At 42.9% G+C, this 15410-nt stretch overlaps 1 protein-coding gene across 7 annotated transcripts in view; it reads right to left on the reverse strand.

The window, feature by feature from the left end:
* The window catches only part of HMGCLL1 (3-hydroxymethyl-3-methylglutaryl-CoA lyase like 1), a 117158-nt gene that overhangs the window by 3799 nt on the left and 97949 nt on the right, over positions 1-15410 (reverse strand). For 5 of the 7 annotated variants that reach the window (XM_043510387.1, XM_038397786.2, XM_038397792.2 and 2 more), the window contains one exon: positions 3671-3796. The exons of 1 other annotated variant lie outside the window; for it this stretch is intronic. In XM_043510387.1, the coding sequence (XP_043366322.1) occupies positions 3671-3796 (126 nt within the window). Of the gene's footprint in view, positions 1-3670; positions 3797-13255; positions 13818-15410 lie in introns of those variants that run through there. One more of the 7 variants, XM_038397789.2, reaches the window with a different exon arrangement.

Consider the following 15410-nt stretch of genomic DNA (forward strand, 5'->3'; position numbering starts at 1 on the left):
TGAACAATAATACTTCTTAAGAGATGGTTTACACACAGAGGGCAAAACTCTGACCTTACTCTCATGAGTTACAGAAAGATGTGTGAAGGTCAGAGAGCAGAGAAAGGGCAGTGATGGGTGCGTGTAGGATCTCTGAGCTAGGACAATATAGCTCAGGGCAGATGCAGAAGAATGCATATACATATGCTTGCTGCCCACACAACATGTGTGCAGGAGGATTGGGGGACTGGCCATATGCCTAAACTAGATGACTGTATACCTTGAGGGCCATGAAGTACCAGCCAGTCTGCTTCTTTTCCATGAACTTTCTGTGTGACTTTGGGCGGTGACATAGAACCTGATCCTTCAAGAAGTGAAACATCTCCACCCAGAAGCCAAACTCCTACAACTCCCACTGACTCCAGTAAATCAGTTCTTATTCAGCACTTGTTAGGATCAAGACTATAATCTCCTTGAGTTTCAGCTTCATCATCTATAAAATGGCAATAAGGGTACTTTACCACTTCTCAGAAGTTTTTTGAGGGTTACTGTTTGTTAAGCATAGGAAAGGCACCATAAGAGCAGGTACTATTATTATAATTATAGCTGAACCATATAAAAACGGTTTCTTTGTATAAAGTGCATGTCTCGCTGGAAACCTTTGTGACCATTAATCACGTGTGACATTGAACTGCCCATTTATCATTGTACTACCAAGCAACATGTTTGTGGACAGACTTTTACAGATTCACTTCACATTATCATGTTGTTTAATCATTCTGGAGAACACTATAAAATAACCATTAATTACTATTCTGATGCACATGGCCAATGAGAGAGCACTAATGAAGCCTCAAAATAGCAGTTCATCCATTGGCTTACATTTTGGGTGACTTTAGTCAACAAAATGAGAGCATGAGGACACAGCTGAAATGAAAACAGACCAGTTCTTGGCAAATAGAAACATTTTGTTATATATAAATTCAATATGTGCTGTCATATAAAAATAGTGAAATATTAGCAGACTATTAGGCCCACACTGCAGAATAGGGTAGTTAAATAAATGGAGATATGTACTCTGTGGGGACTAGAATCTTTACACATTAAGATGAGAAAATCTGAGCAATGGTTTTTCAACCCGGGCCTATAACCATCCTCTCTTTCTTTATGGCTAAGGTGGAAGGGCAATGGACTTTTTTCTGTTGCAGCAGGGGACACACTATGGAAAAAGCTTAGAGGGATGTTTGAGAAACTTGGAAATTTTGCTTCACAGGATTCCATGTAAATATTTAGGACCAAATACAAAGACAGTGCCAGTTAAACTCCCTTAAGAAGACTCAGACATACTTACTGATATATTTGCTCAAAAGGTTTGTGACCCATATCATAAAACCTGAAAACAGATCAATTTCATATGGTCATGGGCTTTGCTGGATATTTTTGCTTGAATAATTCCCCTGGACAGGCTCTAGTAAAATATTTTATGGGAAAAATCTGAAGTCAATGGGCGTTTTGCCCAAGAAGTGTAGAAATGAAGCCAAATGTCCGCCCTCATTCCCAAAGGACTTTGCTGTTTTAGAACATTAATCAAGAAACATCTGTAGTTCACCACCACCACAAAGACTAATCCCCACCCCCTCTTTTAAACCAGGATATTCTTAATGTGAGCATCTCCACAGATTACAAATGGAAGGCAAGTTGTAAGATGCCAAACCATTTAGGGCTTTATAGATAAAAAATCAGCACCTTAAACTTCTGGAAACCAACTGAGAGGTACTGCAGTTCATGAAAGACAGGTGCAATGTGATTTTTGTGTGCACCACTACTTAATAAACAGAAAGCTGCATTCTTCCATGACTTCAATTTCTGAATGGTCCCAAGACGTGGCCCTATGCAAGGCTCACCATGCAGTTTAATTTGGAGGTGACAAAGGCATGGATAGGCGTATGAAGCTGGTACCTCAAAGAAAATTTTGTAACTGCTTTTCCTGCGTGCAGACTGAAGCAAAAGAGACAACCTTGAACCACAGACGGAGGCAGTTAGGACAGTTTGTGTACCATACTAGATCTGAAACCACAGTGTCTGTGTTTTTTATGCTATCATTTGCATCTGTGTTCCAAAGTCAAATTATGTGTCCTATTGCTCCAGTTCGTAGAAACTCTGTGTCACACACGACATACTGGTCTTCAGCTGCTCTGTGAGTTAATCTCACCATCACATAACTCACCTTTGTGAACAATAATGTGATGGTTTTACGTGGCTTGAAGGGATATTGAATGAGTCTGTGTTTGACGGGTCAGTCCTAAAGATTGTGCATCATAGAATCATAGACTTTAAGGTCAGAAGGGACCATTATGATCGTCTAGTCTGACCTCCTGCACAATGCAGGCCATGGACTCTCACCCACCAACTCCTGTAACAAACTCCTAACTTATGTCTGAGCTATTGAAGTCCTCAAATCGTGGTTTAAAGACTTCAAGGTGCAGAGAATCCTTCAGCAAGTGACCAGTGCCCCAGATTGCAGAGGAAGGCAAATAACCCCTAGAACCTCTGCCAATCTGCCCTAAGGGAAAATTCCTTCCCGATCCCATATATGATGATCAGCTAACTCTGAGCATGTGGGCAAGACTCACCAGCCAGACACCCAGGAAAGAATTCTCTGTGGTAACTTAGATCCCACCCCATCTAACATCCCATCACAGGCCATTGGGCATATCTACCGCTAGTAGTCGAATATCAATTAATTGCCAAAATTAGGCTATCCCATCATATCATCTCCTCCATATTATCAAGCTTTGTCTTGAAGCCAGATATGTCTTTTGCCCCCACTGCTTCCCTTGGAAGGCTGTTCCAGAACTTCACTCCTCTGATGGTTAGAAACCTTCGTCTAATTTCAAGTCTAAACTTCCTGATGGCCAGTTTATACCCATTTGTTCTTGTGTCCACATTGATACTGAGCTTAAATAATTCTTCTCCCTCCGTGGTATTTATCCCTCTGATACATTTATAGAGAGCAATCATATCTCCCCTCAGCCTTCTTTTAGTTAGGCTAAACAAGCCAAGCCCATTGAGTCTCCTTTCATAAGACAGATCTTCCATTCCTCAGATCATCCTGGTAGCCCTTCTCTGTACCTGTTCCAGTTTGAATTCATCCTTCTTAAATGTGGGAGACCAGAACTGCACACAGTATTCTAGGTGAGGTCTCACCAGTGCCTTGTATAACGGTACTAACACCTCCTTATCTCTACTGGAAATACCTCGCCTGATGCATCCCAAGACCACATTAGCTTTTTTCACGGCCCTATCACATTGGCGGCCCATAGTCACAATTGTATTTTTCACATATGAAGCCAGATGAATTAAACTACTGCGTAGACCCATAATCACTATGGGCCTGATCCATAGCTCAGTGAAGTCAATGGAAAGACTCCCATTGCTATCAGTCAGCGCTGGCTCAGCCTCCTCAGCAGTTAAGCCTGCCTGTTCAGCAGCTTCTCTCTCTCACCAGTCTACTGTGTATCATATTCAAGGGCTTTTCAGCTACAAATCTCAGTGCATTGTAATCAAACAATCTTCTTAAATGATGCAACAAATAGCTCCCTGACAGCAACACTATTATGTTAGTCAAACATACAGTGACTGGCAGTTTTAAGAAATGTAGATATGCTAACATAAATGTGCAATAGTTTACCGTATTTATCCCTAACCCATTAAGCATATATAGAACATCCTCCGTAGCTACGTTTCCAGTAGCACCTTTCGCATATGGACAGCCACCTAATCCAGCAACAGCAGAGTCCACAACACCAACTCCCATCTGGAAAACAACAACATACAAATGCAACATTATCACATAGTACTATTCATAAATTACAATTTTAACCAGCACACAGTAGTTACCATTGGTAATACAAGATAAGGATACATTTTTAACCAATGGTCTTTGTTCTTTAATTGGCATTCCATATACTGGGCCCAGGCCTGAAGTCCTTAATAGTGCAAGGATCTTTGTGGGATACTACTCAGGAGGTTCTGACTAGAGGACAGCCTAGTGCATGATGCTGGCAGATATGAAAGTTATTTTTGAGGGTTGGGGTTCAACTTCACTTTTTAGATCTTCAAAGTAACCTGCATCTGCGCTGTGGTGGTTTTGTGAATGTTGGTGGAGCCTAAAAGATGGACTTAGGTGCCTACAGGCAGATTAAGGTTTCCTGGGGCCCTGAGTCAGAGCAAGTGGGGGGGCCCCTTGCCACCCCTTCCACCTCTGGTCCCACCCCCATTCTGCCTCTTTCATCTGTGGCCACAGCTCATCCCTCTCTGCCCTCTCCCAGGGCCCCGCCTCTGTTCCACACATGGTCCCACCATTCTGCCCCCCCACCCCATGGCGCCAAGACCAGAGAAGCTCTGTCCCCCTGCCATGGCCCCAAGCCGCAGCAGGGAATGAGAGCTCCCCCAGCCCTGAGGCCGCAGCAGGTACCAAGTCTCGTCCAGTCCCAGGGCTGCAGTGGGGATCTGGGTGCTGGGACTTCCCCCGCTGCCCAAGGGCTTCTGCCGGGAACAGGGCACTGGGGACTTCCCCCACCCCACCTGCCCAGTACTTCCACTGGGGAGTGGTGTCAGGGCGCAGGGGCTTTTGCCACTCCGCCCTGCCCTTCCTGCCCACCCAGTGGCCAGGGCTCTGGGCTTCCGCCACCTGGTGGTAGATTTTTTTTTCTGGGGCCCCCGGGCATGGGCCTCATTGACCCAGTGGCTAATCAGCCACTGCTGTAGAGGCAGTTAGGTGACTAAGTCCTTTGTGAATCTAGCCCTCCCCATGCCAATTATAAGGGTAGTATATGGAAATTTTAAACAGCAGTTAGAAAAGACAAGATCTGAACTCCTACCTTTTTTTTTTTTTCTTACTCACAGAGCTGTCCCTAGGCTAAAGGAGAAATGTCAAATGCTCTTCCACAAGTTCACCATAGGACTTAAAGCAGCCATTGAGCATATGGATGTCACATCTGCCATGCTTCCAGAGCCCCTGTTCATTTAATGTCATTCACTCCTGTGAACCCTCCTCCCCCCCAGAGTTAGGCCCCCAAGGTCTTTTTCACAAAAAGCCAAGGGAGAGAGACATCCCCTTTCCCCCTCCCCTCAAATAACAGCAACCACCTTTAGCCCAGAGTTAGAGCACTCTCCCAGCTCCTGGGAAGCCTGATTCAATTCCTCCTTTCCCCCCCCCCCCCCCCCCGAGTTAAACCTCCATGCCCTAATCACTGGACTATGGGATATGCTTGAATGGACGCTCTCAGTTTCTCCTGCTGAAATTGTTCCAATATTTATAAATAATTAAACAGTCATTAGGACATGGAGTTGACCATGTCAAAATATACCAAGTAACCATCCTTAAATCAAACTCTAATAAGTTGTCAAGCAGCATTCTTCTTATTTTGCCGAGCTGTACATTTCAGTTATGATGGATAGAAATATTTTTTCATCGTTTTGTGTATGGTGAAATTGAAGTTTACCAACATTTACAAATAAAAATGTAATCCTTCAAAATCTATTTATAAACATCTCTAACAAGATGTCTGTAAAGTTAACAACAGTAGACTCAGCAGCTGCATCCATCCATCTTCTCTTGCATATGGTTTTTCTTTTTAAAGGCAAGCACACAAGATGAATTTTCTGGCTTCCATACAGAATCACTGCAGCTCAGGACTTGAGGGTTTTCTACACAGTAATTAAATACCTATGGCTGGCCCGTGTCAGCTGACTTGGGCTAGGGCTGCAGAGCTGTAAAACTGTGGTGTAGATGTTCCGGCTTGGGCGGGAGCCCAAGCTCTAGGACCACACAATGGGTCCAAGCCCGAATGTCTACACAGCAATTTTACAGCCCCAGAGCCCAAGCCCTGTGAGCCTGAGTCAGCTGACAGGGGCCAGTCACAGGTGTTTAATTGCTGTGTAGACATACCCTGAGTGGCCCATTCACAAGATCTTGAGACAAAACACAGAAATAATTTTCACTCTGATAGCGTTAAAAACTAAAGGCTATTTTTTGGGTTAGCATTGCTGCGAACACTGTCCACGTATAGAGAGTCTAAAGTTATACTCAGTCTAGTAAACTTCAGCCGCTGCAAAACTGTTTTCTTCTGATGCTGTTCTAAGGCATTCTAAGGTTCCAAAAGAAGGGCTAAAAGTGGATGTCAAGTGTTTAAAACAAGGCCTTTTTCTTCAGTACATGGAAAATATTTACCCTGTTAATAGAAGAGATTATGAGTGAAGGAACTCAGCAATCTGATCATGCAGGTTTTGAAACATATTCACTGCCAATAGCAGACCTTTAAAAGGTGCACATTCTATGTGTCACTTGCTGACAGGCATTAAATTGTGCTAGGGAATCATGAGAATTTGAATTGTGTCTATTTTGTGGCAAATATTTGTAACAAGCACTCACAGAGTTGTTTATATCCGAACATGCATGTGTGTAACCAACAGTTTGTCCTGTAGCGAAAATGTACATGATCCAATCTCTTTGATGATTGTTTGATGCTTGAACAGGTTTGAAGGGTTCTGTATGATTGACTGTAGTGTCCCAACACCTTACAAATATGAATCTGTTGCTATAAGGTAGGAATGTATTGTTATCTCACATTTAGAGATGGGGAATGCAGTATCATCAACTCCAAGTGCTGAAAAATCATTAGTCAGGCCTTTACTAAATAAAGAGATTTAAAACCATGAGATTTTGAAAATATTTTCAAGCTTATCACATGAACTAGTAACATTATTTTTAAATGAAAACTGAGATTCATAATCACCTGGGTCCAGAAATAGGCCTTTAAGAGCAATAGCAAATATTACAAAACTATCAATAATATAATGATGCGTGTTGGCAACACTGTTTGAGGCACAGTGGGAGATGCCAAAAATTGCACATAAACTCTGTGGAAGAGCCAGTAATTGAACTCTCTCATGCTCGTTCAGTGCTCTATCCATTTTCCACTTGGGAAATGCATGGCCTATCAGGTACGGCAAGCATTTGGCGTGTACAAAAATAAAAGGAAATGAAGGGCCACTGTCAGCATTTTCACCACATTAGAATTTAACACATGGACACCAAGATGGGTTTTGCCCTTGTTGGAGTTCCAACATAATGTGGGGCTCCTCCGGCTTTGGAGGACAAGGGCATATCTTGCGGAAGGCAAAACTGGAAGCAGCTGCTATTATGTGGCATGTTTCCATCTATCAATGGAGTATTTCCAAGCATGAACCTTTCCAGTAATTAATCTTGCTATAACCTGTTATAGCTCCCTTCCATCGTTTCAGAGTAGTCATAGGGGAGAGCCAGTTTGTAGGTCTCACAAACAAGCTAGGGTGTCAGGATGGCCCAGGTTACAGCACAAAGGGAATCACTCTGCATGTTGACATTATACATTTAGAAGGATCTTGATTATTCATCTGATCCCTGGGTTTCCCAAGGTTTCCAGAATGCCCCCTCTGTGAGCTTCTTCCCTAAGAAGAGACCATGCCATGACTGAGCGTAATGGAATTGTCTAGCTAATTTCGTTTCATGGATTTTGTTTCAATAGAAGAGTATGTTCCCATGTATTTTGTTTCAATAGAAGAGTAATTAGGCAACAAATAATATTTTAGCATTTCAACAATTTAAACAAAAAGAAAAGGAGTACTTGTGGCACCTTAGAGACTAACAAATTTATTAGAGCATAAGCTTTCGTGAGCTACAGCTCACTTCATCGGATGCATTTGGTGGAAAAAACAGAGGAGAGATTTATATACACACACACAGAGAACATGAAACAATGGGTTATCATACACACTGTAAGGAGAGTGATCACTTAAGATAAGCCATCACCAACAGCAGGGGGGGGGAAGGAGGAAAACCTTTCATGGTGACAAGCAGGTAGGCTAATTCCAGCAGTTAACAAGAATATCAGAGGAACAGTGGGGGGTGCGGTGGGAGGGAGAAATACCATGGGGAAATAGTTTTACTTTGTGTAATGACTCATCCATTCCCAGTCTCTATTCAAGCCTAAGTTAATTGTATCCAGTTTGCAAATTAATTCCAATTCAGCAGTCTCTCGTTGGAGTCTGTTTTTGAAGCTTTTTTGTTGAAGTATAGCCACTCTTAGGTCTGTGATCGAGTGACCAGAGAGATTGAAGTGTTCTCCAACTGGTTTTTGAATGTTATAATTCTTGACGTCTGATTTGTGTCCATTCATTCTTTTACGTAGAGACTGTCCAGTTTGGCCAATGTACATGGCAGAGGGGCATTGCTGGCACATGATGGCATATATCACATTGGTAGATGCGCAGGTGAACGAGCCTCTGATAGTGTGGCTGATGTGATTAGGCCCTATGATGGTATCCCCTGAATAGATATGTGGACAGAGTTGGCAACGGGCTTTGTTGCAAGGATAGGTTCCTGGGTTAGTGGTTCTGTTGTGTGGTGTGTGGTTGCTGGTGAGTATTTGCTTCAGATTGGGGGGCTGTCTGTAAGCAAGGACTGGTCTGTCTCCCAAGATCTGAGAGAGCGATGGCTCGTCCTTCAGAATAGGTTGTAGATCCTTGATGATGCGTTGGAGGGGTTTTAGTTGGGGGCTGAAGGTGATGGCTAGTGGCGTTCTGTTGTTTTCTTTGTTGGGCCTGTCCTGTAGTAGGTGACTTCTGGGTACTCTTCTGGCTCTGTCAGTCTGTTTCTTCACTTCAGCAGGTGGGTACTGTAGTTGTAGGAATGCATGATAGAGATCTTGTAGGTGTTTGTCTCTGTCTGAGGGGTTGGAGCAAATGCGGTTATATCGTAGCGCTTGGCTGTAGACAATGGATCGAGTGGTATGATCTGGATGAAAGCTAGAGGCATGTAGGTAGGAATAGCGGTCAGTAGGTTTCCGATATAGGGTGGTGTTTATGTGACCATCGCTTATTAGCACCGTAGTGTACAGGAAGTGGATCTCTTGTGTGGACTGGTCCAGGCTGAGGTTGATGGTGGGATGGAAATTGTTGAAATCATGGTGGAATTCCTCAAGAGCTTCTTTTCCATGGGTCCAGATGATGAAGATGTCATCAATGTAGCGCAAGTAGAGTAGGGGCATTAGGGAACGAGAGCTGAGGAAGCGTTGTTCTAAGTCAGCCATAAAAATGTTGGCATACTGTGGGGCCATGCGGGTACCCATCGCAGTGCCGCTGATTTGAAGTTATACATTGTCACCAAATGTGAAATAGTTATGGGTCAGGACAAAGTCACAAAGTTCTGCCACCAGGTTAGCCGTGACAGTATCGGGGATACTGTTCCTGACGGCTTGTAGTCCATCTTTGTGTGGAATGTTGGTGTAGAGGGCTTCTACCTCCATAGTGGCTAGGATGGTGTTTTTAGGAAGATCACTCTGAAACCAACAATTTAAACATATTTTTTAAAAGTGCAAAGCAATAAAATGGGACTCTTTGCATCTCTTTTCCATGGCAAAAGTTGTCATTTTCTGGTTTTTCCTTCTGCTTCTTTTTCTCTCTGCTGTGATACTAATGCTTAGGTTTGACCAAGAAAATAATGCTTTGAAATGTAAAGCCCAATACACCACTGGCCACATGGTGTCACTGTTACATTAAAATCTACAAAGCTCCTGTTTCAGTCACTTATGAGAAATTAATACATTCAGCAACAAAAAGAAAAGGAGTACTTGTGGCACCTTAGAGACTAACAAATTTATTTGAGCATAAGCTTTCGTGAGCTACAGCTCACTTCATTGGACGCAGTGAAGTGATCCGATGAAGTGAGCTGTAGCTCACGAAAGCTTATGCTCAAATAAATGTGTTAGTCTCTAAGGTGCCACAAGTACTCCTTTTCTTTTTGCGAATACAGACTAACACGGCTGCTACTCTGAATTCAGCAACAAATTGTTTTTAATCCCAAAAGAAACTTAATATTCTACCAAGCCATGAGAAACAGTACTGCAAAACATTGGTCAATATGGCACGTTCTTTTTAACCTCTTGCACACATCTTTTCATATAGTCTCTGACCCATTATTATAGACAAATCTGGCAGTGACACTTATAGTTATGGTTGCCTCACGCTTTAAATCGCAAGACCTTATTTTCAGTTTCTTTTTACTTTTCAAACAAACACTAGATCTGAAATTTTTCACACTAGGTCTCTGCCTCAGGCTGAAGTGTTTTGGAAAGGTTCACTAAAAATAGGTTCAGCCATTTCCGAGAATGAGTTGCTGAAAAAATATGAGGTTTTTTATTATAAAATATTTCTTAAATATTTTTAAATATTTCTTAAAGGTCCATGATTTGGAGAAGGAACTTGAAACTTGGGGAATCCCTGAGATCAGAGAGATGCCTTTTATTTTCTCAATGAAAAGCCACAGAGATTGGGCCAAGTTATAAGCCTTTGAAATTACCATTTGATGATTATAGTCTGGCAGCTCTTTGTAGATGCCATCTGCACTGAGCATATCCAGTCCAGGACGGTAAGGCCTTGGCTAGTATTTCCTTGCAATTGCTGTAGAGCAAATGGTTGTGAAACTCACTGGTAAAGTGTGTGTCTCATCCCCCTTAAATGGCTGGTACACCAGGATCCGATGAAGGGAGCTGTAGTTCACGAAAGCTTATGCTCAAATAAATGTGTTAGTCTCTAAGGTGCCACAAGTACTCCTTTTCTTTTTGCAAATACAGACTAACACAGCTGCTACTCTGAAACCTGCCTACTATTACTATCAGTTACTCCATCGCACCAGTGGTAGAGGTCTGTGCTGTGGATCTAAAGGTTATAACTCTGCTGATGTCCCATGGGTAGGGATGGAGATCAGTATGATTCTATATGATGGAGTTCTGTTTATTTTCAGTTTGCTTTTTTTAAAATCTTGAAAAGGACATACAGAAAGCCACACTACAGGAGCATTCAACTGGCAAAGTCAAGCGCTCAGAAATGAGGAAATGCCAATATTAAGGTTGCAAGTGCAGATGTAACATGTCCCCCTTTGTGAGTATGCACTGTGATACAGTCTTTAATTACAATGTGGCAGATTATTTTGTCCAGAAGACCCTGCCATATTCACCTGCTACCTTCCTACTGTCCACCAAATGCATCCAATGAAGTGAGCTGTAGCTCACGAAAGCTTATGCTCTAATAAATTTGTTAGTCTCTAAGGTGCCACCAGTACTCCTTTTCTTTTTGCGAATACAGACTAACACGGCTGCTACTCTGAAACCTGCTTCCTACTGTGGTTATGGCTGCTCCCCTGCCAGGCAATGAGAACATTAGGAAGAATACAGGAGGAGCAGGAGATGCCATGGCTTAGGCAGAGCGAGTAGAGTGTAAAAGATATATACCCCAAGGTGTTCCCCTTCCCTAAAGAGCAGCCATGGGACCCATTCCCCTCCCACTCTCATGTCAAGCAAAGAAAACAAGCCCTGAAGATAAGTTTGAGGGCCGGGATTGGACCAAGGATCATCATTTAAACTCAGGTGAGGATCCGTTTCCTGAGGGTAGCCTTGGTAGAGGATAACTTTGCTGAGTCAGCAGAAGGAGGAGGAACAACTGGGGTTGGTGGTGATCAAATTGCTGGTGGATGGAGAATCAGCTAACTGAAGGGTCTTGCAGAGAGACTGAGTAGAGGGACATGGGTGTCAGTCAGATATAATAGAACAAGGGTGTTGGTCACACAGGATGGATTAAGGGATGTGTGCAGAGAATGGATTGTGTGGGGAGTAGGGCCACAGGGATGAGTTGAGTGGGGAGTAGGTTGCAGAGGATGGACTGAGTTGTGAGGCTAGGAAGTTTATAGTGAACTGTAGTGGATGTGGCAAGTCGGGGGGGGCGGGTAAGGGTTGAGAATTGGAATGAGTGATGGGGTAGAGTATGACCTGTTAAAGAAATGGGGTATGGGGTGAACTGGAGGCCTGATTATTTGTAAATTACAGTTTGGGGGCAAATATTTGATTAGGAGCATATGAAGGGCTGTAGGTAGAGAAGCAACTGTATGGGAACCTTGGGGATCAGCTACAGAGAAGTGATTAATTAGGGGCTGAGATCTTGGGCCAGAGGATGTATTGGGGAATGTTGGTGGGCAGAGGGTGGACTGACTGGGCTTGTGGGCAGAGGAGGGATGGGGGTAGATAATTTATTCTATGACAAAAATACAGAGAATTTTTGTGGAGATCAGGGGTGACAGAGAATTAATAAGGGGCAGTGAATTGACTGGGCTGTGTCAGAGAAGAGGAAAGAATGGATGAAGAATTGAAAGAGTGGATTATGGACAGAGACATAACTGGAGAGGCTTTGGTGGGGGGGTAGGTGATCAATATCTCTTTATAAGAATGATTTTCTTTGATATATCAGCTGCCTACAGATTATATTCACAAACAAAATACTTCTTCAGACAATGCACAGTCAACTTGCGGAACTCATTGCCAGGAGATGTTGCAAAACTGGGTTCAAAAAGAATTAGACAAATTCATGGAGGATAGTCCATCAATGGCTATTAGCGAAGATGGTCAGGGATGCAACCCCATGCTCTGGGTGTCCCTAGCCTCTGACTGCCAGAAGCTGGGAGTAGATGATAAGGGGTGAATTATTCAATAATTGCCCTGTTCTGTTCATTCCCTCTAAAGCATCTGGCACAGGCCACTGTTGGAAAACAAGATACAGGTGATATAGGTGGTCCATTGGTCTGACCCCATATAGCCATTTTTATGTTCTTATATTACATGGTGCCAGAAGATCACATACATTGCATTCCTCACAATCATATGATAACCCCAAACGTCAACGCTAAACTCATCATCATGCATATGCATTTGGCATCCATGCATCACCGAACTATGTGATGTGTTAGTTTCCCATGAGGAGGTGTGAGGCTGAAGCTAAGGTTTTGTGTTGCATTGTGACTGTGACAAATGTGGTGTGTGGGGGGGGTTAAGGTGTATTAAAGAAAGGACATCTTAACTGGACATTTCCTTGCTTTTAAGGGTTTATGTGGATGGATGTTTCCTTAAGCATCCCTAATGATTTTTTAATTGATGGGAATTTCCTTGTTTTTTAAATAGTATATACTGGTTAAATATGACATATAGACAATTCCTTGACAATACTGTTATTTACACTTGCATATAGGATATTAATTTCAAGATGCAAACAATTCCAAATGAATATTTTTCGTTTGTAATTGTATATTAAAGAGAAAAAACTTTTTCCTAGGAATTGCCTCAGCGAGGTGAAAAAAAAAAATCTATCTAGTAGAATAGACTCTGAAAGTTTAAATATGTAGCAAGGATTGTGTAAAAAAGGACTGAAAAGCACAGCCGTACTCTTTAATCCATATTACTATTATTACAATATTGTACAATCATGGAATCCAAAAGAATGAGGTGAGACTACATTGCAGCCAGAGAGCTCACACAGCAGCACCTGCCACCCTTAGAGCTTGTGCCAGCACCACCGCCACACACCACAAAAATGTTTCCTGATTTTCAGTTTCTCGCAAACTTCACCACCTGCCATACAGCCAGTGGGGCGAGGAAGACCCCCCACCCCACCACAGATACATTTGGCTCTGACTGTGGTGTGCTGGCCTCCCACAGTAGAACCAGTAATTCCATATGGGTAGGCATGGCCCTGAGAACCCACACAACACAGGTATGCCTTGGGTGGGCCTGCAAATCCTCTGGGTGTGGCCTGAGGGCCAGGGATTGCTCAGCAGATGTCCATTGGTTGAGGGAACTGGAGGTTTGACTTCAGGAACAATATTGGATTCCTCAGTAGCCTGATGACTCAAGCTGGCTCCAGTCCCTCTTCTTCCATGTTATTTCCCCATTGCAGATCTGATGCCAAGTCTCCTGTTGGATTGATACAGAGCTAGTCAGATCTCCAGCAATTCAGCTCCATTCAATGAACCACATCCAATAGTCTGTTTAACATGGTGCAATGACCCTCCCAGGCAGCAATGAGATTTGGAAGTCTTCCCGCTTTCTCTTGGGTGAACAGACACTCACCTGGAGCAAACTGTGTCTCCCCCTGACCTATACATTGTACTGCCATTTCTGGCACTTCCACTTCTCCTGGATGTGCTAACGGATCAGCTCCATTCAGTCCTGCAGCTGGCGAAGGTACCCAAGTTCTTTCTTATCCTCCCCAGGTGGTAGTCCCTATCAGTTGGTCTGTTGGGGTTCCTAAGCTCTCTCCCTGACATGAAAGGAGTGGAGGTACCCCAGTGGTCTGATGTCACAAAAGCAGGTGACCATCTCAGTCCTGCTGCTGGTTTTCTAACATCACAGGTAACCAAAGAAATGAGGCATGACCACATTGTCTAAAAAATCCAGCTAACTTTAACACAGTCAGAACTCTCCCCTAGGGCTGACAGGTGGCACAACCCACCAAAAGAACATTTTGTTTTGATTCTCCAATCCCTCAGCCTCTCTCTCAAACTACACACACCTGCAGCTCAGCCAGTGGGGGATGTAAAGCCCATTATGGTATATTTTAAAAATGCTAATTATGGTTTCAATTGATGTTCATTTTCTTTTCTAATTTTAGTTGCAAATGTGTATTAAAAAGGATATTCCATTAATTTCACCATTTTTAAGATCGTGCATATTACAAAAGTAAGTAAAGATGTAACAGTCAGTGGTCACCTCTAATACCTTTGGTTTTAATTACTTTCTCAGCATCATACATGAAGTGTGTGGCAGAAGTAAGGATAGAATTCACTTCACTGTTTGTGATGCCCAAGTTGAGATGCCATAAAGGTTTCCAGAAAGCGAGTGCTCAGCATTTTCTAAAAATAAGGTCTCTTTAAGGTGTGTCAAATTGAGTTCCCAAAAGCTGAAGCATACAAAATTATGGGTTAATTTTCAAAATCTTATCTATCATATTTTCACTCACCACTTCTCTTCTGTACTTGCTCCTTTGTAGTGAAACACAGGCAGCTTCCTGAGAATAGCTCTGTCATGGTTAGAGACAGCAATGTTGATAATCTTTCTCTCCCAGAGAAAGTTATGAGGAAGAGGAGCTATATCCGTTTTTGAAGTTTTTTTTGTTGAAGAATTGGAACTTTTAGGTCTGTAAGCGAGTGACCAAAGAGACTGAAGTGTTCTCTGACTGGTTTTTGAATGTTATAATTCTTGACGTCTGATTTGTGTCCATTTATTCTTTTACATAGAGACTGTCCAGTTTGACCAATGTACATAGCAGAGTGGCATTGCTGGCTCACCAGCAACCACACACCACACAACAGAACCACTAACCCAGGAACCTAACCTTGCAACAAAGCCCGTTGCCAACTGTGTCTACATATCAATTCAGGGGACACCATCATAGGGCCTAATCACATCAGCCACATTATCAGAGGCTTGTTCACCTGCGCATCTACCAATGTGATCTATGCCATCATGTGCCAGCAATGCCCCTCTGCCATGTACATTGGTCAAACT

Source organism: Dermochelys coriacea, chromosome 3, assembly GCF_009764565.3.
Source record: "Dermochelys coriacea isolate rDerCor1 chromosome 3, rDerCor1.pri.v4, whole genome shotgun sequence".
NCBI lineage: Eukaryota > Metazoa > Chordata > Testudines > Dermochelyidae > Dermochelys > Dermochelys coriacea.